Source organism: Nanorana parkeri, unplaced genomic scaffold (genome assembly GCF_000935625.1).
Source record: "Nanorana parkeri isolate BGI_ZX_2015 unplaced genomic scaffold, ASM93562v1 scaffold1296, whole genome shotgun sequence".
Taxonomy (NCBI): domain Eukaryota; kingdom Metazoa; phylum Chordata; class Amphibia; order Anura; family Dicroglossidae; genus Nanorana; species Nanorana parkeri.
The window spans coordinates 451,275-473,939 of NW_017307564.1; the positions used below are offsets into that span (position 1 = coordinate 451,275).

Genomic DNA, 22,665 nt, shown 5'->3' on the forward strand with positions numbered 1-22,665 from the left:
GAGGTTAAGAGGCTGATTGGAAAATTCCTTTGTTGGGCCTGGAGCTCAGGCTGCAGAAAAGATTGGGTGGGTCCCCAGCCTGGACGCCTCAATCCACTAGTCCACCTGTCAGAATACCTGGCAGGTGGACTAGTGGATTGAGGCGTCTGCGGGTTTTCTGGGTCGGGACGCATACATGTTCCATTCCGGCGGCGTATGGATACGATCACCCGCACCCCTACGGACCTGCAAATGAGGTGAGCGTAGGGGGGCATATGGCCGCGCAGCCCCATAGAGGAGGACGGGGGCTGCGTTCTAATCACACGCAGCACCTGTCCTTCCCGGCAGCTACTTGGTACGGCCCCGCACGCAGCACGGAGCTGTACGTGCAGGCCGATTTGTGTGTGAATGAGGCCTAAGCAGGACTTTGTTTTTATGCTGAAGTGAACCATCTTTTCTGTTAATCTGCTACAAATAATAAAACTTGGGACCAGTCATCCCTCACTGAGACTGTGTGGTGTGGTGTATTCCTGCCACAGAGCTACCATCTGAGCAGGTTTTCCGTCATGTTTGGTGGAGAATGCGGGCAGTGAATTCCTAGAAAGAGAAGTTTGAAATTAAAGGGACAGACACACGTTATGCTGGGAATTGCTGTGGCTGCTCATAAAATGGAGGATGCGGTGAAGGGCCTTGTACAGGCTATGGTTGCACAATAGGAGGCCACCAAAGTACAGCTGAGGGCTTTGGAGGACACAACCCAACACTTTGCAGTCGAGCTGGAGGTGCAAAAGAAAGCCAGTAAGGAGGACAACAGCCACATATTTCCTCTCCTGGAGGGACAACAGAAGGCCCTGGAAGTGCAAAGGGAGCAATGTACTGCTCTGGTAAAACAGCTGGGGTTAGAAAGGGCATTAGTAAGCAGCACTAGCTAAAGTGAAGATTTATGTGCTAGCCAATTCCTACAGAAGCTGACCCCACATGATGACATGGAGGTCTTCTTTTACACATTTGAGAGGCTCGCAGACTGGAAACAGTGGCTCAAGGACAGGTATTCTGGCACCTTTTCACTCTAGAAATGCTCAGCAAGCTCATATTTCAACCTGGCCCCCAAGGTGGCTGCATATTATGAATGCCTGGAGACAGAGATCCTCTGTCAGCTAGGTGTAACTACTTGACTACAGGGTGACCAGAAAAGTAACCATCTGGTCAGATGCATGAACTGGCCCATCTTCTAAAAAATGGCTCCAGCCAGAGCTGGTCGCAGTGGCCCAAGTCACAGAACAGGAAACCATGGACCATTTCCACAGGAACAGGTAACTATGGCCCCGCCCCAGGAATTACAGCAGAGGAGCTGGTGGCGAGCATTAAAAGCTACTTCACTACTGAGGACCTACTCTTGGCTGCTTTGCTCACCTGTGCAGAGTGCCAGAAGCTACCATCACCTGTAAAACCCAACAAACAGCATACCTATTCGAGGGTAAGAAAAGGGGCCCCAAGGTTACCTCGACAATACCGTGTACTGGTCTCAAGCCCGCATGAACTGTTGGCACTGCAGTGAGCCAGGTCATACCATTGCCACCAGTCCAAACCAGGGGAAGCCTATGGACTGCAGTCTGCCTCGATGCCTCTCCCTGCATGCCCGTTCAATCAGTGTGGTAAATATTGCCAGAAAGTCTACCCTGGCATTATTGGACTCTTGTATTGTAATTCCTGAAGACCTGTGAGGCCATAGTGCTGGGGTTGTCTGTATAAATGGCGACTATAGAAATAGCTGTTGAGGAAATGATTAATGAAGTGGCTGTTGTCCCTGGCTTACTGCATAGTAAATGATCATTACTTACTATTGCTAGGAGTGTAATGGTGTGATAAAGGTGTTGTCCCCTGTCAGGGTGACCAAGGGTAATGTTGTTAAGGATACGTTTGTCACGCTTTCTCCTGAGTAATGTTCCTAATAATGACACATCTCCTCTAGATGTGTAACTGGGAGAAATAGAAGAGCAAGAGGCCACACCTGATTACGGAGTTGTCACAGAGAAAATTTTGGTACAGCAGTTAAATAACCAAACCCTTTAGAAATCTTGGAGAATGTTAGTGAGATCAACGGGGTTCTACAAACCCCTGGGGGTGGCAGACATGGATAGTGGTAATCAATGGCCTCCAGTACCATTATGGGAAACTGAACAACTTGTGGTGTCCTGCCCTAGCAGAAAGGTGGTATTAGCACTGACTAATCAGGATCCGTTTGGACAGGAAATAATCATCTAGGTAGAAAAAAAATAAAACTGTGTGATTCTGTTGTCCAGAGATTGATAAAGAGGTTCAGTGAATTTTATCCAATTTGCCTGGTGCCTCTGCTCGCAAAGTAGATCCTCCAGGTACGATGGTACACCTTACAAGAGGTGGACTTCCAGGCCTGCAAGAGTGCAGGAATCGCAGAGTAAGACAGACTCCTGAGAAGCAGGATGAACACTGGACCTTGAGACAGCAGGTTTGGACGATCTGGAAGCAGGCGAGGGGAATCCGCCAGCATCCGAGCATGTCTGTGTGCCACACTATTATGGGCCCGCTTGGAGCAATGAGAATTAGTGGAATTCCCTCCACCACAATTCTGCAGAGCAGACGAGGAATGATCTTCACTGAAAGAAAGGCATAGATCAGGGAGAACTCTGAGCCAATAGTGTGTCTACCGTGAACTGAAAATGATTTTCCCCAAAGCAAAGCGCAAAATCAGATGATGTCAAGGGAAAATTGGCACATGCAGGTAAGCATCTTTGATGTCTACTGAAGCTAGGAAATCTCCCTTCAGAAGGTATGCTATGGCATTGCAACTTATTTTTCAAACTCCTAATTCAGAGTAGAATGCATTGGACACAAATGCACTTTAATGGCTTCATACACTTATACCTCTCACCTAGTCACACCAGAACTTAACCATCAATTCTTTACACAGTAAAAAAAACTACTTGTGTAATGCTCAGGGCTTAACGTGGATTGGTTTCATTTTACTTACTGCGTAATAGAATTCTGAACACTCTTTTCATTTAACGTCATTCCAGGTGGTGGCTCATTTTGTAAAGCCAACAATTCCTTCTGAAGCCGTTTCTGAAAAATATAAAATAATGGGCGATATGGATAAATAATTTTTTTAGTTTACATTGTATTAGATTTCCACACACTAAAGAAAAAAATATGTATATATCTTTATATATATATTAGGTGAAAGAAACATAATCACAACAACAAAAAATATGTTTGTAAAAGTATAATACATTCAGATACGTCCAAACTACAGGGACAACAAAATTGGTCTTGTTGGCCCTTCCTGTCTATCTGTCCTACAAACAGCACTTAATTTGGGCAGGTTCAATGATCCAACAGTCACATAGGTACAGAATCAGAAGTTTTAGGTGCCAGCAGTCTGGGGCTTGTACATTTCAGCACAGGACTGTTATATTTGGGTACTCACACTTGTACCACATAAGATAAAAAAAATTAGCCCGATAGTTGAAATTAATAGCTCAGCTTTTAAACCTAAGTGTTAAAGTGATATTAAAGTCAAATTTGTTTCCTTCCCTCCCCCTCTCCCCCCCAATGCTAGTGTAAGGACTTACTTTAAATGACGCCTATTGATCCGATCATCTTCCTTCCAGTAGTTTTCAGCTGGTGCCGGTCTCTGATCCAGCGCTGACTGCTGTGTCCCCTGTGTCCCAAGGAGTCTGAGCAGGTGCACGCTGCCAGGCTGCATGCATTGACTTACACTGTGTCTCATCTCTTCTCCCGGACCAATATCTCTACTGCGCATGCGTCCACCCCATGATCCTTCACGGCCACCCAAGCTTCTGAACTTCGGATGGGAGCGAGCGGCGGAGACACATGTAAGTTTAAATCTATTTGGTAACTTTTTTTTTTTATGTTTTTGCATATATCTACTGCTAGCAGTAGATATATTGCCAGGTTTAATTATACTTTAAGTTAAAGTTTGTCATTAAGCAGCGATCACCATAGGTGGCCTTATATTAAGGTTTAGGTTAGGGGTTACAAGCTTTTCTAGCAAAAACAACCAGACAGGTGGATGCAACCTTTTACCAATGCTTTCTACTGACATGGTTTAAAACCCACTCTGGGCAAAACATAAACCCACCCCCTCTAACACAATTTGCATGTTTTTTTCCCAACCTTGGGAAGCAAGCTATAGTCACCTAAATCCACTGTCCATGTCCAATGCCAGAGCTGCTTCAAGGGGCCACTAAACCAAAACATCAGATAGTGTCCATGCAGGCTAGTCCCCGGGAGTTTCTTTGTGCTGACAGAGGACCCTGCTTCTAGACAGCCAATACCAAGTGTCCATGTCATGCAGGCAGTGACGTGGGCACCTGAGGATGGACATCGCCTCATGTTAATAGAAGAGAGCATCAGGACTGGAGTGTATGTGACCAAGGTTTTAGGTAAGTAAAATTAACACTTATGTTAATTTTTCAATCACACAAACAAATGGATCTGGGTTGTGGGGCTGTGGAGTTTCCCCAGAGTTCGGCTTTAATTATATAACGTTATAACAAATGGTGGGCTGCCATTATGTATTTGTTTGAAAAGCTGTGAAAGCTAGTTGCCATGTGGCAATTTTCAGGCGATTTCAACCATTTACAAACAGCTTTCAATCACACAAACAAATGGATTAAGGCAACGTATCACCAATAGGACAATTCAAATAGAAGGTCACTCGCACGCCAAAACAAAGCCAATCCCTTTATTGACTATGATAGTGTAACATCTCGGAGCGACGTTTCGGAAACCTAGTGGTCCCTTCTTCAGGCAAACAGGGACCACTAGGTTGTGAAACTTCGCTCTGAGATGTTACACTACCATAGTCAATAAAGAGATTGACTTGGCATCGTTTTGGAGTGCGAGTGACCTTCTATTTGAATCTTCATATGCTCTGCGGAGGCATCTGCTGTCGCTACCACACCCACCCTGCTTTTGGGGTTTGCTTCCGTCAGGAGTGGGATGGGACACACTTTGTCTATCACCAATAGGTTCTCAAAACCATGAAACAATCTAAACTGATAGTGGTGGGTTCCTTGGAAACGTTTGATTGTTTTGGCACTCTAAAGCTGGTTCAAAGTTGACAAAAGGAGACAAAGGCAAAAGTCAGGCTGAATGAAACTACAATAATCATAAAATCCCGACATATACAGGCAGTACAAACATATCAAAGCTTGGAAAAAAAATAATAATAAAGTCGACAGCAAGGCAAACAGGCTCAGTACACATAGATCACTTTATAGTGCTAAATAGCTGGCACTAGTTCAATGAACTGTAAGATACAGATGAAGAATGTGAACGAAGGGTATGATTCTACAATCATATTAGTAAAGAACATAAAATCTTCAAATGCTGAAGACTCAGGCTTTCTTTTGTTATACTATGTCCCGCAGTAATCATACAATACTTGAATACATGCACACAGTACCCTAGCGGAATCATTATTGATGTAACGACTTGCAATAATGACCCCCTTGTAGTATCTGGTAATACACAGCAATACGTATGAATAAAATCATCTGAAGACACAGCATGCAAATATTTCATCAGGTCATCTGAAATGAAGCCTCTCTTCTTCACAGCTGGGGGAATGAATTGCCTATCTGGGGATTTCATCGAGTGCTTAACCTTTTCAATTCATCTGCTTTGCCATGCTTTGGAAGTTACAGGATAATGAAAAACGTGTGTATGCAATGTAGAACAGACCCATCGCTTCCTTAGCACAGCCTAGGAGGCTGTGACTGATGGCCTAGAATAAAAATAACCTGACATTAGCAAAGAAATGACAGACAGATTACATAGTATAGACAAATAAAATTGAAGCTATGTACAGCACAGCTACAGAGGCATGTAGGTTGCACCACACCAGCAATCTAAGGATCACCAAGACCTGCCATTATGTACTGTCAACAATGTGAGCATCCGGATGAAATCTTGTAGATTGTAAAGTACTATGAGTGCGCCGAGAACTATCCGTGTGTATGGCACTTTACTATCAGAAAGAAAAAAGCAGGTCAGAGAAGGCCTCACAACAAAGCAGAACCATCTTGTTTACTGCAGTATTTGCATGTTTCAGGGCAATACTTAGGCTTAGATCACACAGGAGGTAAAAAGGCGTGGCGAATGTGCGGTTTTACTGCCCCCAGCCACCCGCTGCAATGCTAGCACTCCATCTGCAAAATGTCGCTCTTGACAGGCAGTGCCGCTTGTCGAATGCGACAACTGGAATAAATGGGACCGGTTCACAACTATGTGGATTCGCGTTTGAGGCGCAGTATTCCAACAGAAAATCCCACTGGGATATAAAAAAAAAAACTTGCATTCATAAGGCGGCAGTAACACCTCCTTAGCACCAGGCGGATGCTGCTCTGCTGCCCTATGAAAACAGATCCACTGCGGATTACTTTTCAGAAAGGGGTGGAGACTGCCTTAAAGTGTATTTACATTTTTTCTGGCAAAAAAAAAGGTTTAAAACACATATTTCTTACCTTTTAGATGTGTCTGTGGACAGGCCTTTGGACAGACTGCAAGCTTCTCTGTACAATTTTATAGTGACAGGAAACTCTAGCTGTCATCATAGAAATCCAGAGACACTCTGAGCTTCCTCTCATTACACTACAATGCTTCTAGATCAGGGGTAGCCAAACTCCGGCCCTCCAGCTGTGGTGAAACTACAAATCCCATGATGCATCTCTCTCCGGGAGTCATGTCTGTGGCTGTGAGAATCTTGCAATGCCTCGTGGGATTTGTAGTTCCACCACAGCTGGAGGACCGGAGTTTGGCTACCCCTGTTCTAGATCCTCTGCTAGGACAGACACTGTTCAGATCTAGTTTACAACTGATAATGAAATCTGCCAGAACATTACAGACAGGGTTATTATTATTAAAGCAGAACTCCAGGAAACTTGTTTAATAACCCTTTGCAGCGAGGCTACCCCATACTGCAAGGGTTAATGGCTCATTTGTGTTATACTCACCTGAAGCTCTGAGCTGGCTTCTTCTAAAGGTGCCCATACACTGCTCCTCAGGGGAGCGGGCTTGCGATGATCGAGAGTACGATCTGCCTGTCCAAGATAGGCAGATCGTACGTTTTTTTAATCACTTTACAACCATCGCAAGACTAAGGTCTTGCGATGGTTGTACAGTGTATGGCCACCTTTAGACCGGTCCTTCTAGAGTCTCTCCCCTCCTCTGTAGTGGTCTGCAATCATCACATTCTATACACGGAGAAGGGAATTGATCAAAATCTGGAGCAGCTGTGCATGGCAACCAATCAGCTTCTCGCTTTTATTTTCTTAACTGGACAAACTGAAGAGAGAAGCTGATTGGTTGCCAGGCACAGCTACTCCAGATTTTGTCTGCTCCAGTTTTGATAAATTACCCCCCGTGTATTGACGTAAGGAAGTTGAGGAAGATTCCAATGTGATGCAGGGAGCGCTGTGACAAACAAGCACCTAAGCGATTTATCGTGCAGATTTAGCATTCGAGTCTATGGAAGCTGTTCACACCTTTGCGATTTGTTGCGCTGTAGAAATCGGCTGTCGCTCAAAAAGGTGCAGGAGCTATTTTCGGGCAGTCGTTGCGCGGTTTGGGTCCCATAGACATCTCTATGCATTAAAAAACCACACAGTTTTCCAAGCAAAATCGCACAAATGAAAAGATGATGATCAGACCGTAGGGAAGACTGTACATGATCAGACTGTACATGATCAGACCGTACGGAAGACTGTACATGATCAGACTGTACATGATCAGACCGTACGGAAGACTGTACATGATCAGACTGTACATGATCAGACCGTACGGAAGACTGTACATGATCAGACTGTACATGATCAGACCGTACGGAAGACTGTACATGATCAGACTGTACATGATCAGACCGTACGGAAGACTGTACATGATCAGACTGTACATGATCAGACCGTACGGAAGACTGTACATGATCAGACTGTACATGATCAGACCGTACGGAAGACTGTACATGATCAGACTGTACATGATCAGACCGTACGGAAGACTGTACATGATCAGACTGTACATGATCAGACCGTACGGAAGACTGTACATGATCAGACTGTACATGATCAGACCGTACGGAAGACTGTACATGATCAGACTGTACATGATCAGACCGTACGGAAGACTGTACATGATCAGACTGTACATGATCAGACCGTACGGAAGACTGTACATGATCAGACTGTACATGATCAGACCGTACGGAAGACTGTACATGATCAGACTGTACATGATCAGACCGTACGGAAGACTGTACATGATCAGACTGTACATGATCAGACCGTACGGAAGACTGTACATGATCAGACTGTACATGATCAGACCGTACGGAAGACTGTACATGATCAGACTGTACATGATCAGACCGTACGGAAGACTGTACATGATCAGACTGTACATGATCAGACCGTACGGAAGACTGTACATGATCAGACTGTACATGATCAGACCGTACGGAAGACTGTACATGATCAGACTGTACATGATCAGACCGTACGGAAGACTGTACATGATCAGACTGTACATGATCAGACCGTACGGAAGACTGTACATGATCAGACTGTACATGATCAGACCGTACGGAAGACTGTACATGATCAGACTGTACATGATCAGACCGTACGGAAGACTGTACATGATCAGACTGTACATGATCAGACCGTACGGAAGACTGTACATGATCAGACTGTACATGATCAGACCGTACGGAAGACTGTACATGATCAGACTGTACATGATCAGACCGTACGGAAGACTGTACATGATCAGACTGTACATGATCAGACCGTACGGAAGACTGTACATGATCAGACTGTACATGATCAGACCGTACGGAAGACTGTACATGATCAGACTGTACATGATCAGACCGTACGGAAGACTGTACATGATCAGACTGTACATGATCAGACCGTACGGAAGACTGTACATGATCAGACTGTACATGATCAGACCGTACGGAAGACTGTACATGATCAGACTGTACATGATCAGACCGTACGGAAGACTGTACATGATCAGACTGTACATGATCAGACCGTACGGAAGACTGTACATGATCAGACTGTACATGATCAGACCGTACGGAAGACTGTACATGATCAGACTGTACATGATCAGACCGTACGGAAGACTGTACATGATCAGACTGTACATGATCAGACCGTACGGAAGACTGTACATGATCAGACTGTACATGATCAGACCGTACGGAAGACTGTACATGATCAGACTGTACATGATCAGACCGTACGGAAGACTGTACATGATCAGACTGTACATGATCAGACCTACGGAAGACTGTACATGATCAGACCGTACGGAAGACTTTACATGATCAGACCGTAGGGAAGACTGTGCATGATCAGACTGTACGGGACAAGAACACAAGTACACTGAAGAAATGCATACATGTAATTATTTTACATGCCTTCTAAAAAGCCTGTGTGTATACATACCCTAAATTCTTTGCGGGCACGGCCATTTTAAATATTCATTTGCAATGCCTAGTAACTGTATGCAGCTTCCTGGGATACTCCAAAATTTAAAGAAAAGGAAATGAAACGTAAAGGATAAGTGCGCCTTGAAAGTACACATATCCTTTACATTCCTTTGTCCAGATCTAAACCCTGCCACTCTTCCCCTCCAAAGATGCATTCCTTGGATCCGACAGCCATGGCCTCAAGTGATTATGTGCATCCTGGCCGCGCCTGCGCATTACAGCCCCTTAGACTTTTATGGGGTTGTATTTTTCACCACTCCTGGTCTCGAAACACAGAAGTTCAGGGGGCTGTAATGCACAGGCATGGCCAGGAAAGTGAGACTTGCCGTGCCGGATATAAACAGGCCCCAGAGGCCGCAGCCATCAGATGTCATTTTTACATTGTTTCATATTACTGTGCTCACTTGTAGCAGAATCTCATTTAAAGAAATAGTACGTATGTTGTCTATAGCAACCAGCCATATGCAATAAAGGAAACATACTGAGAGAAATATAGATCTCTCCTTTTGCTAACTCCCCGGCTGCCATTGGGATTCACCATCTTCAATACTTTGTAATGCACTGACTGGAGCAAGTATGCAGACTTTAGTGTGACCTCACTTGCTACATGCTTGTTCCAAGTTAGTGACTCTAATGTCAAAGCCGGGGGATTGAGTTCACCCAAGCCTGCTCAAAACTGTGACTGCCCCGTCTGGCCCAGTCAGTGGTGGCACATTACCCACCCTTCCTACACATCATAAAGGGGCCAAAAATGCACCTCTCTGCAACTGTCTGGGCTGGGAAGAGGTGGGGCAGTCACAGTGCTGATCGGGCAAAGCAGATCTCTGATCCGTCTGTTTCCTTGGACCTGGCCGGAGTCGGGGGTACCCCGGTGTAAACAGATGCTCGTCTGTTTACACACAGCTGCCCATAGACTTGCATTGAGCATCCGATCGCATCTGCCTGAAAAACCGACAGGTAGACCCAATCGGACCAGCCGTGTGAAAGGGGCCTTAGGGTTTCAGCAAAAATAAATGTGTATGGATGTTATACCAGAACAGGAAAACGATTGTCTTTGTGAAGCACTGTGAAGTAAATGATACAAATGAAGCTAACTAACCTGTGTTACTATGAATCACCCTGGATACACAAACACTTGGTGGAAACCCCAGAGCAAAGCCAGGGAGTCATGTTTGTCGATCTGTAGCCGGGCTATAATGACCTGAATTGATGACTGACACTTTAATGGGCTCATTTTTCATTTTACAACAAATAAGCAAAAAAAACAGAAAAGCAAACTCAGGGAGAACAAAGGTCACAGACTGCTATAGACGGCTGGCTGGCACCAATCCATTGTCAATGTTCATATATTTATTTCACTTAGTTATCTGATCAATTGTAGAATCCATATACTAGTGTCCTACCCACAAAATGTTTCAGCTGGGCGATCCAAAAGAAGAGGCACTGCTGGATAAAATGTTTTTTCTTGGCGCATTCACACAATATGATCTTTAAAGCTTCCATGTAACATAACAAATGACAAAACGTCGAGATAAGTACCAAAGATATCTAGACTTGCATTGGAAATGTGCAGCACTGCAAACGGAGGAAGCGGAATCTGTATAAGTAAGGAGTAGGGAGACACTTACACCGGTTTTCCGGTATCGAGTACCGATTTTTTTGGGGGGGTACTCACCAATACAGATACCGGAAGTCCCATTAAGGCTTCCCGATTAGCTGGGAATCCAGTCGGCATGTAATGACTTGCTGCACGGCTTCCTGATTAGCTGGGAATCCAGTCGGCGTGTAATGACTTGCTGCACGGCTTCCTGATTAGCTGGGAATCCAGCAGGGCGTGTAATGACTTGCTGCACGGCTTCCTGATTAGCTGGGAATCCAGTCGGCGTGTAATGACTTGCTGCACGGCTTCCTGATTAGCTGGGAATCCAGCAGGGCGTGTAATGACTTGCTGCACGGCTTCCTGATTAGCTGGGAATCCAGTCGGCGTGTAATGACTTGCTGCACGGCTTCCTGATTAGCTGGGAATCCAGCAGGGCGTGTAATGACTTGCTGCACGGCTTCCTGATTAGCTGGGAATCCAGCCGGCGTGTAATGACTTGCTGCCCGGCTTCCCGATTAGCTGGGAATACAGTCGGCGTGTAATGACTTGCTGCACGGCTTCCTGATTAGCTGGGAATCCAGTCGGCGTGTAATGACTTGCTGCCCGGCTTCCTGATTAGCTGGGAATCCAGTCGGCGTGTAATGACTTGCTGCACGGCTTCCTGATTAGCTGGGAATCCAGTCGGCGTGTAATGACTTGCTGCACGGCTTCCTGATTAGCTGGGAATCCAGTCGGCGTGTAATGACTTGCTGCCCGGCTTCCTGATTAGCTGGGAATCCAGTCGGCGTGTAATGACTTGCTGCCCGGCTTCCTGATTAGCTGGGAATCCAGTCGGCGTGTAATGACTTGCTGCCCGGCTTCCTGATTAGCTGGGAATCCAGTCGGCGTGTAATGACTTGCTGCCCGGCTTCCTGATTAGCTGGGAATCCAGTCGGCGTGTAATGACTTGCTGCCCGGCTTCCTGATTAGCTGGGAATCCAGTCGGCGTGTAATGACTTGCTGCACGGCTTCCTGATTAGCTGGGAATCCAGTCGGCGTGTAATGACTTGCTGCACGGCTTCCTGATTAGCTGGGAATCCAGTCGGCGTGTAATGACTTGCTGCACGGCTTCCTGATTAGCTGGGAATCCAGTCGGCGTGTAATGACTTGCTGCACGGCTTCCTGATTAGCTGGGAATCCAGTCGGCGTGTAATGACTTGCTGCACGGCTTCCTGATTAGCTGGGAATCCAGTAGGGCGTGTAATGACTTGCTGCACGGCTTCCTGATTAGCTGGGAATCCAGTCGGCGTGTAATGACTTGCTGCACGGCTTCCTGATTAGCTGGGAATCCAGCAGGGCGTGTAATGACTTGCTGCACGGCTTCCTGATTAGCTGGGAATCCAGTCGGCGTGTAATGACTTGCTGCACGGCTTCCTGATTAGCTGGGAATCCAGCAGGGCGTGTAATGACTTGCTGCACGGCTTCCTGATTAGCTGGGAATCCAGCCGGCGTGTAATGACTTGCTGCCCGGCTTCCCGATTAGCTGGGAATACAGTCGGCGTGTAATGACTTGCTGCACGGCTTCCTGATTAGCTGGGAATCCAGTCGGCGTGTAATGACTTGCTGCCCGGCTTCCTGATTAGCTGGGAATCCAGTCGGCGTGTAATGACTTGCTGCCCGGCTTCCTGATTAGCTGGGAATCCAGTCGGCGTGTAATGACTTGCTGCCCGGCTTCCTGATTAGCTGGGAATCCAGTCGGCGTGTAATGACTTGCTGCCCGGCTTCCTGATTAGCTGGGAATCCAGTCGGCGTGTAATGACTTGCTGCCCGGCTTCCTGATTAGCTGGGAATCCAGTCGGCGTGTAATGACTTGCTGCCCGGCTTCCTGATTAGCTGGGAATCCAGTCGGCGTGTAATGACTTGCTGCACGGCTTCCTGATTAGCTGGGAATCCAGTCGGCGTGTAATGACTTGCTGCCTGACTTCCTGATTAGCTGGGAATCCAGCCGGCGTGTAATGACTTGCTGCCTGACTTCCTGATTAGCTGGGAATCCAGCCGGCGTGTAATGACTTGCTGCCTGACTTCCTGATTAGCTGGGAATCCAGTCGGCGTGTAATGACTAGCTGCACGGCTTCCTGATTAGCTGGGAATCCAGTCAGCGTGTAATGACTTGCTGCACGGCTTCCCGATTAGCTGGGAATCCAGTCGGCGTGTAATGACTTGCTGCACGGCTTCCTGATTAGCTGGGAATCAAGTCGGCGTGTAATGACTTGCTGCCTGGCTTCCTGATTGGGCAGAAGCCGTCTCCATGCTCCCTCATCATCAGGTGATGAGGGAGCATGGAGACAGATTCCGGCCAATTAGGAAGCCGAGCAGCATGTAATGACTTGCCGTCTTCCTGATACCGGAAGTTCTGGTATGAGGATAAGCATCGGGAGCATTTGGGCGAGTACAAGTACTCGCTTAAATATTCTGTGTCAGCACCGATACCAGTATCGGGTTTTCCCAAGTAAGGAGCATAAATGGCTTCTCCAATGTACATATTTAATTCTGAACTACACAAAGAAATGGCTGTATATTTTGGAGCAATTTTAACCATAACACTAGAAGTGAATGCGGTGTCCTATAAGAAACACAACACTGTTTCCTACTGGTATATTTTACACAGATGCTTGCTTAAAAAGCAGACGCAGAATGAGCAGAATACAAGTCACCTTACTGCCCTGAGTGTATCCGCAATGTCTTCTTGAAGTCCTCGTACCCCTCGTGAAAACTGTAATGTAAGCACAGCAGGACGTGGGCCCAAGGACTGGCAGGTGTGGCTTGCTGTGTAAACACAAACGCCGAAATGTACACAATGCCGGTGATAACGTGACCAGCCAGAGAGTGTTTCCACATTACTGAGGTCACACATCATTCAATCTATATAATGGAATACATGTTTGTCCTTGTGGTTAGAAGACCTCACAGTAAGTGGATGTGCACTCATTGGTTATTTCACACACGATAACATAATAGTCTTCTACAGCAGCGACTTCTCAGAAGAAAGTGAACACACAATGTATCAGAAGCAGTCAAGTCTGAGGTGACACACACTTTATATGTGTTATATTCCCTTTCACATCGCACAACTAAATTGCTGCTTACATTTTTTAGGTGCTTTTTTTGTGGAGAATCCAAGACTGCAAATCCTGCTTAGTTCCCACTGTTTGAGGGGGCAGGGGAGCTTTGTTTGCCATAAATAACCCCGTCCGTGCGGGCAGATTTCATTATCACTTCTAAACTAGAAGAGCAGGACTGTGTGTGCAAAACAGGGTTCATTTGTTAAAGAACTCCGGGCAAATAAAATCTTATCACTTGCAGTGGGGCTACCCCTGCACTGCAATGGTTAAGTGCTCATTTTACCTAGGAAGCTAAAATAACAAATGTATACTCAATCGGCTGGCTCCTAGGTCAGTCCTTTAGCCTGTCTCCTCCTCAGCTCCAGTGACAGAATGTCCCCTGTGTCCTCACACCCAGTATACACTGTATAGGACATTATTTTTTTTTCTTGCAGGGACCTCAGAATGCTGAGACTGAAAGTACCGATCGATGAGCCAACCGTGGTAGGTATATCTCTGTTATTTTAGCTTCCAAGGTAAATTGAGCACTTAACCCTTGCAATGCAGGGCTAGACCCACTGCAAGAGATGAGATTTTATTTGCCTGGAGTTCATCTGTACGCTGTCATCTATTCTAACCTCTAGAACCTGCATATAGTTCCTATGTACAACTCTGCTCCAAACAGACAGCTAGGGTAAGAAATGTGTCATTGTAGACATATGAAATTGTAGTAAGTAGCTTGCAGTCTGCCCAAAGGCCTGCTACCTAAATACATCTAAAAGGCAAGAAATACATTTTATTTTTAGTTATGCTGTGTGCATGGGAACACATAACACAGAAAATGGGGGTTCCCTAAATTCAACACACATTAAAGTGACATTAAAGTCAAAACTTTTTCCCCTCCCCAATGTTAATTAAAACACTTACCTTAAATGATGTCTATTAATCCGATCTTCTTCTTCTTTCCTGTCCTTCTCAGCCTCCGATCCAGCGCTGCGGCGGGTGTCCGATCCAGCGCAGGCTCCTCTGTCCTTGCTGGCACTTCCTGCCCCACGGTGTCTGCATGCGTCCATAGACTTACCTTGTGTCTCTCCTCGTCTCCAGGCCGAAAATCCAAACTGCGCATGCTCCCGACCAATCCAAACTGCGCATGCTCCCGCCCCCAGATGCTTTGCGGCCGCCCGAGCATTTTTGGATTTTCGGACGGGAACGCGCGGCGAAGACACAGGTAAGACTAAATCGCTTTTAAAGCGTTTTTTTTTTTGTTTAAATTTTTTGCATATATCTACTGCTAGCTAGCAGTAGATATATGCAAATAAAATGTGAGAGTTTACAAACCCTTTAAAACAAACCTGCGCTTTACCCATCCAGCACCACGTTACACTGCCTCCCTGGAAGCTCAGACTTCTGTCCAATTCAGCCACTAGAAGCAGGAGAAGATGTCCTGTGTATCCACTGAGCTGCTGAAGTCATACGTCTACACAGGGCTATGGGCTGAAAAATAAAAGTACCTGAATCCACATGCATGTCAGCGACCTGTGATATCCTGCAGACCAGTGTTCAGCCTGGTGCATTCACACCAAAATCGGAAGGTACTCCCAGGACGACGGAAGCTCCATTGACTTGCCATTGTACCTTCCGATCTGTTCTGTTGCATTTTTTTTTTCTTGCAAGTTTATGTGAAATAACATGTCCTGGGTGGACACACTTTACTAATAGCTTGCGATGCGTCAGCACGCATTTTTGATGCGTTGAAAAAAGTAGATCATGCTCTATATTTTTCAGCACAATGTATGGCAATGCAGCAGTGTGAACACACTTTCATTTTTTGTTGCCCTTGCATTACCATCCATTCAAAAATGCAAAAGATCTTGAACCCAAAAAAAGACTGGCTGAAAGTGTTGGTGCCTTTGTTCTGGTAGAATCCTGGACCAGTTAAGGTGCCCATACACCTTACGATTATCGGACCATTTCCGCATGCGATCGCGTTTTCGTCCGATATTCATAAGGTTGATGGGCAGTGTACAACCGCAAATACTGTACAATCGATCGACTTGACTACCAAGCAGGTTAGAAAACTTTGGTCGATCGTACGATTTTCGTGAGGTTGGTGGCGTTTCCGTACGTCAAAATTCATACGAGTAGCACCGCGCATATGAAAATACATGCGGTCGTTTACCGGAATTCATCCAGGTGTTTTTTTTTCACTACAGGCTCATTGAACCTTCCGATAATCGGGGCAGGATGGGGCTGCCGTACGAAAATCGTAGCAACGGTTCGATCAACAAGCGAAAAGTTTCGTCCGATGATCGCAAGGTGTAAGGGCAGCTGTAGAAATCTGGACCCAAGCGTCACTTCCAGGGGCGTTGACTGCATTTGGTGATGATTTGGGGGGCGTCAGCTTAACGAGCATGCTCAGACCCTCTGATCGGGTCCACAAATTTCACTGCCAATTGCACATGAGCCGGGAAGTGTGACCTTGCCTGTAAATTATCTGGACACGCTTCCCAGCACATTTGCAATACAGGCAAATAGCCTGTGAAATTTCTGGACGCAATCACCTCTTCTGGTCCACATTTCTAACGAAGTCCAGGATTCTTTTAGAACACCAGCAAGGGAGCGAGGGGAGTTGACTTCAGTTCCGCTTTTAAGATAGAATCACGACTAAAAACCAATAATGACTCCATCGCTTGGCACAGTGATGTCAGTCTTCCTTCTTGTTACATATTTACAGAGGAAGAGAGCAAATTATTGATCTGCTGAGGAAGAAAGACTCCCACGGACTATCCAGTACACATATCACATATATGTCGGATGAAGTGTATGGGCGACAGGTCCTCTTCCAAACACGGCTAAGTTAAAGAATTATTAAAAAAAGAAAAAAGGAGTGACATCCAGGGATCCAAGCTGCAGTTATGACTTAAAGAATCCTATCACCCCCCAATGCATGTGAGGATTGAGCTGTCATTTAAATCTACACAACAGAATATATGTGGTTTGGTGCTGTGCTGCACACAGTACCGATACTTCTCATATCTTCTCCGCTCCAGAACTCAGCCCTGCTTGCAGCTTCAATCAAGCATGGGGTGGACACTGGGTATCTTCTAGACAAAGTCATGGATTTCTGCTAGTGTGCTCTTTGACCTTCTACCAAAAGACTATCCCAAGGCTCCAGTGCAGAGTGTGGAGAAGGAAGTCTACAAATAAGCACCACGGAGACTCGGATTGTGCACGGGACATAAAACACCGGGTGCACCTTGGACATTGTACACTCTATTTAAAGCACATTCCAACTTCAGTAATAAATATGATGTGAAGAAGGAAGTTAGTGAAGGCAGATTCCAATTATGAAGGTTATTGTGCATTTCATAGCATCGGCTCATCCCATACAGAGCTGGGGGTGAAGGGTGCAGGCTTTAGCAACGGTTCGATCAACAAGCGAAAAGTTTCGTCCGATGATCGCAAGGTGTAAGGGCAGCTGTAGAAATCTGGACCCAAGCGTCACTTCCAGGGGCGTTGACTGCATTTGGTGATGATTTGGGGGGCGTCAGCTTAACGAGCATGCTCAGACCCTCTGATCGGGTCCACAAATTTCACTGCCAATTGCACATGAGCCGGGAAGTGTGACCTTGCCTGTAAATTATCTGGACACGCTTCCCAGCACATTTGCAATACAGGCAAATAGCCTGTGAAATTTCTGGACGCAATCACCTCTTCTGGTCCACATTTCTAACGAAGTCCAGGATTCTTTTAGAACACCAGCAAGGGAGCGAGGGGAGTTGACTTCAGTTCCGCTTTTAAGATAGAATCACGACTAAAAACCAATAATGACTCCATCGCTTGGCACAGTGATGTCAGTCTTCCTTCTTGTTACATATTTACAGAGGAAGAGAGCAAATTATTGATCTGCTGAGGAAGAAAGACTCCCACGGACTATCCAGTACACATATCACATATATGTCGGATGAAGTGTATGGGCGACAGGTCCTCTTCCAAACACGGCTAAGTTAAAGAATTATTAAAAAAAGAAAAAAGGAGTGACATCCAGGGATCCAAGCTGCAGTTATGACTTAAAGAATCCTATCACCCCCCAATGCATGTGAGGATTGAGCTGTCATTTAAATCTACACAACAGAATATATGTGGTTTGGTGCTGTGCTGCACACAGTACCGATACTTCTCATATCTTCTCCGCTCCAGAACTCAGCCCTGCTTGCAGCTTCAATCAAGCATGGGGTGGACACTGGGTATCTTCTAGACAAAGTCATGGATTTCTGCTAGTGTGCTCTTTGACCTTCTACCAAAAGACTATCCCAAGGCTCCAGTGCAGAGTGTGGAGAAGGAAGTCTACAAATAAGCACCACGGAGACTCGGATTGTGCACGGGACATAAAACACCGGGTGCACCTTGGACATTGTACACTCTATTTAAAGCACATTCCAACTTCAGTAATAAATATGATGTGAAGAAGGAAGTTAGTGAAGGCAGATTCCAATTATGAAGGTTATTGTGCATTTCATAGCATCGGCTCATCCCATACAGAGCTGGGGGTGAAGGGTGCAGGCTTTGTATGGGATGACTGGCAGGGGATCAGACCGTGCATGGGATTAGTGATGGGGTATGGCCTACATACAACATACGTGTTGAGGATGCAGGATGACTATGGTGTTAGTGTCAACTTTTCAGGCTGTTTATGGAATGGGTGTCAGGGGGTGGAGGCTGCAAATGGGATGGGTGTCAGGGGGTGGAGGTTGTGAATGAAATGGGTGTCAGGGGGTGAAGGCTGTCAGCGTGTGAAGGCTGTGTATGATGGGTGTAGGCTGTGTAATGGATGGGTGTCAGGGGGTGAAGGCTGTGTATGATGGGTGTCAGGGGGTGTAGGCTGTGTATGATGGGTGTCAGGGGGTGTAGGCTGTGTATGATGGGTGTAGGCTGTGTATGATGGGTGTCAGGGGGTGTAGGCTGTGTATGATAGGTGTCAGGGGGTGTAGGCTGTGTATAATGGGTGTAGGCTGTGTAAGGGATGGGTGAAGGCTATGTAAGGGATGTGTGAAGGCTGTGTAATGGATGGGTGTGAGGGGGTGTAGGCAGTGTATGATAGGCTGTGTAAGGGATGGGTGAAGGCTGTGTAAGGGATGGGTGAAGGCTGTGTACGATGGGTGTCAGGGGGTAAAGACTGTGTACGATGGGTGTCAGGGGGGTGAAGGCTGTGCATGATGGGTGTCAGGGGGTGAAGGCTGTGCATGATGGGTGTCAGGGGGTGAAGGCTGTGCATGATGGGTGTCAGGGGGTGAAGGCTGTGCATGATGGGTGTCAGGGGGTGTAGGCAGTGTATGATAGGCTGTGTAAGGGATGGGTGAAGGCTGTGTACGATGGGTGTCAGGGGGTGGAGGCTGCAAATGGGATGGGTGTCAGGGGGTGGAGGTTGTGTATGATGGGTGTCAGGGTGTGTAGGCTGTGTAATGGATGGGTGTCAGGGGGTGTAGGCAGTGTATGATAGGCTGTGTAAGGGATGGGTGAAGTCTGTGTAAGGGATGGGTGAAGGCTGTGTATGATGGGCGCCAGGGGGGTGAAGGCTGTGCATGATGGGTGAAGGCTGTGCATGATGGGTGCCAGGGGATGAAGGCTGTGTACGACGGGTGCCAGGGGATGAAGGGTGTGTACGACGGGTGTCAGAGGGTGTGTACGGCGGGTGTCAGGGGGTGTGCATGATGGGTGTCAGGGGGTGAAGGCTGTGCATGATGGGTGCCAGGGGATGAAGGCTGTGTACGACGGGTGCCAGGGGATGAAGGGTGTGTACGACGGGTGTCAGAGGGTGTGTACGGCGGGTGTCAGGGGGTGTGCATGATGGGTGTCAGGGGGTGAAGGCTGTGCATGATGGGTGCCAGGGGATGAAGGCTGTGTACGACGGGTGCCAGGGGATGAAGGGTGTGTACGACGGGTGTCAGAGGGTGTGTACGGCGGGTGTCAGGGGGTGTGCATGATGGGTGTCAGGGGGTGAAGGCTGTGCATGATGGGTGCCAGGGGATGAAGGCTGTGTACGACGGGTGCCAGGGGATGAAGGGTGTGTACGACGGGTGTCAGAGGGTGTGTACGGCGGGTGTCAGGGGGTGTGCATGATGGGTGTCAGGGGGTGAAGGCTGTGCATGATGGGTGCCAGGGGATGAAGGCTGTGTACGACGGGTGCCAGGGGATGAAGGGTGTGTACGACGGGTGTCAGAGGGTGTGTACGGCGGGTGTCAGGGGGTGTGCATGATGGGTGTCAGGGGGTGAAGGCTGTGCATGATGGGTGCCAGGGGATGAAGGCTGTGTACGACGGGTGCCAGGGGATGAAGGGTGTGTACGACGGGTGTCAGAGGGTGTGTACGGCGGGTGTCAGGGGGTGTGCATGATGGGTGTCAGGGGGTGAAGGCTGTGCATGATGGGTGCCAGGGGATGAAGGCTGTGTACGACGGGTGCCAGGGGATGAAGGGTGTGTACGACGGGTGTCAGAGGGTGTGTACGGCGGGTGTCAGGGGGTGTGCATGATGGGTGTCAGGGGGTGAAGGCTGTGCATGATGGGTGAAGGCTGTGCATGATGGGTGTACGGCGGGTGTTCAGGGGGGGTGTACCATGGGTGTCAGGGGGGTGTACCATGGGTGTCAGGGGGTGAAGGCTGTGTATGATGGTTGTCAGGGGGTGAAGGCTGTGTATGATGAGCGAAGGGTGTGTACGATGGGTGTCAGGGGTTGTATGATAGGTGAATGGTGTGTACGATGGGTGTCAGGGTGTGTACGATGGGTGCCAGGGGTGAAGGGTATATCTGAGGTAACCGTCGGTCATACACACTGAGTAGCAGAAAAGTGACAGCACGCAGTTATCTAATATGAGACTGTTAGCGACACAAACTACCAACAAACTAATAAAAGAAGCCCCGCAGAGGACACCACTATGTACACCCCACCCCCTGCGATCCCCACTATTACATGGCTGTACAAACGGCTCATCCGGATATACATTCGCGCACCACTCACCTGCATTGACGCCATGATGGGATCCCGCCCCCTCCCTCCTGTGGTGACGTCACATGTCACATGACCGACACGAAAGCTTCCTCAAGCACGCGTGCGCCCGGGCTGTGTGCGGTGTTGTGCTGCGCATGTGCAGAGTGGGGAGGTGGGGAGAGGCTGGGGATGAATGGATTAATTCCTTTTGCTCTAACTTTTCTTTTTGCTAATCTTTAAACTCTGCACTCATATTTGTATTTCAGTTCCGTAGACTGACCTGAGAGAATTATTAAAGGCCTCTAATAGGAAATGAAAAGCTTTACTGTTAGAGTTAAAGTGAACCCTGAATTCTACCATGCAGGGCAATGCAACAGGAACACTTTAATACAGACATCACCCAGCAGCTGTTTCCCCAACTTCCTTACACTTGAAAGCCACTCTGTTCAGGTGCCAGGAGTGAAAAGTTGCTGAAGTTGGAGTGCTAGGCTGTCCCATGGTCCCCCCATGGTACCAGTGAGGCCAATGGAGGCAGCCGCTCACTCATGGGGGCAAAGGGGGTGGGGGGTGCTGATCTTGATAGAATCACAGACTGACTGACTCTGAGCTCCCTGTCTGTTGAGTGCGCACTTTTACCTGTCTCCGTGTCACACACACAGGCAGCACTGCCACCTTCGTTTCACGGAGGTGTGGGGTTGGCAAAAAAATGGGCTTGTCAGCACCCATGTCCGGCATGGCCCTGATATGTGATATTTTATTTTCCTCACAACCCTGAATAAAACAGTGGAGAAGGAAAGGAAGAGCCCATTAAGATGTATGCGTTCTTTACCACATTGCGCGGCTACAAACGTCCTGCGGTGTGGAGCATTGCAATGCCATTTATTGTAAATGGCACCCTGTGCACACCTGCGTTCCTGCAAACAATGAAACGCATACTGATTTTGACTGCACTGTTGTGAACATAACTCCTGTAAAAGATATTGCAGTTCCATTAGGGCTCATTCACACTATGTGCAGTGACCACACATGCACATTCCTGCACATGAATAACGCAGGTCACCGCCAGAGCACACAGACAACAATTGTTTCCTATGCCCCCTGTTCACACTGCAATGCTGACTGGAGTTGACTTGCCGTGCGTCTTTCAGACATGCTACATTTTTCCGCAGTGCGCCACAATTGGTGTGAACTGGAGCTAAAAGTTCAGTTCATGTTTAGAAATGCTTTCACATAATGTGACTTTGTGAGTGCGATGTCACATTCCACAAAGTCAGATAGACGTGACATTTCAGGACCGATCAGCTGTACCAGGGCAGATCGGTTCTCCCGCACATACCATTTGCGATGCCGATCTGCCCTGGAACAGCTGAGAAAGCGTTGCAATTCTTCACCTTTTGCCGGGCACATATTCCACCGCCGAAAAAGTGGATGTGATTACGTTAAAATGTGTGAACACGT

General features: G+C 47.3%; 1 protein-coding gene across 1 annotated transcript in view; it reads right to left on the minus strand.

Moving 5' to 3' along the window:
* The window catches only part of UBE2W (ubiquitin conjugating enzyme E2 W (putative)), a 42,671-nt gene extending 21,364 nt beyond the window's left edge, over nt 1-21,307 (minus strand). The window contains exons 1-2 of the mRNA XM_018569175.1: nt 21,238-21,307; nt 2,990-3,081 (exon numbers count right to left, since the gene is read on the minus strand). Coding sequence (XP_018424677.1) covers nt 2,990-3,081; nt 21,238-21,252 — 107 coding nt within the window. The 5' untranslated portion in view covers nt 21,253-21,307. The remainder of the gene's footprint in view (nt 1-2,989; nt 3,082-21,237) is intronic.
* Between the last annotated feature and the right edge of the window lie 1,358 nt (nt 21,308-22,665).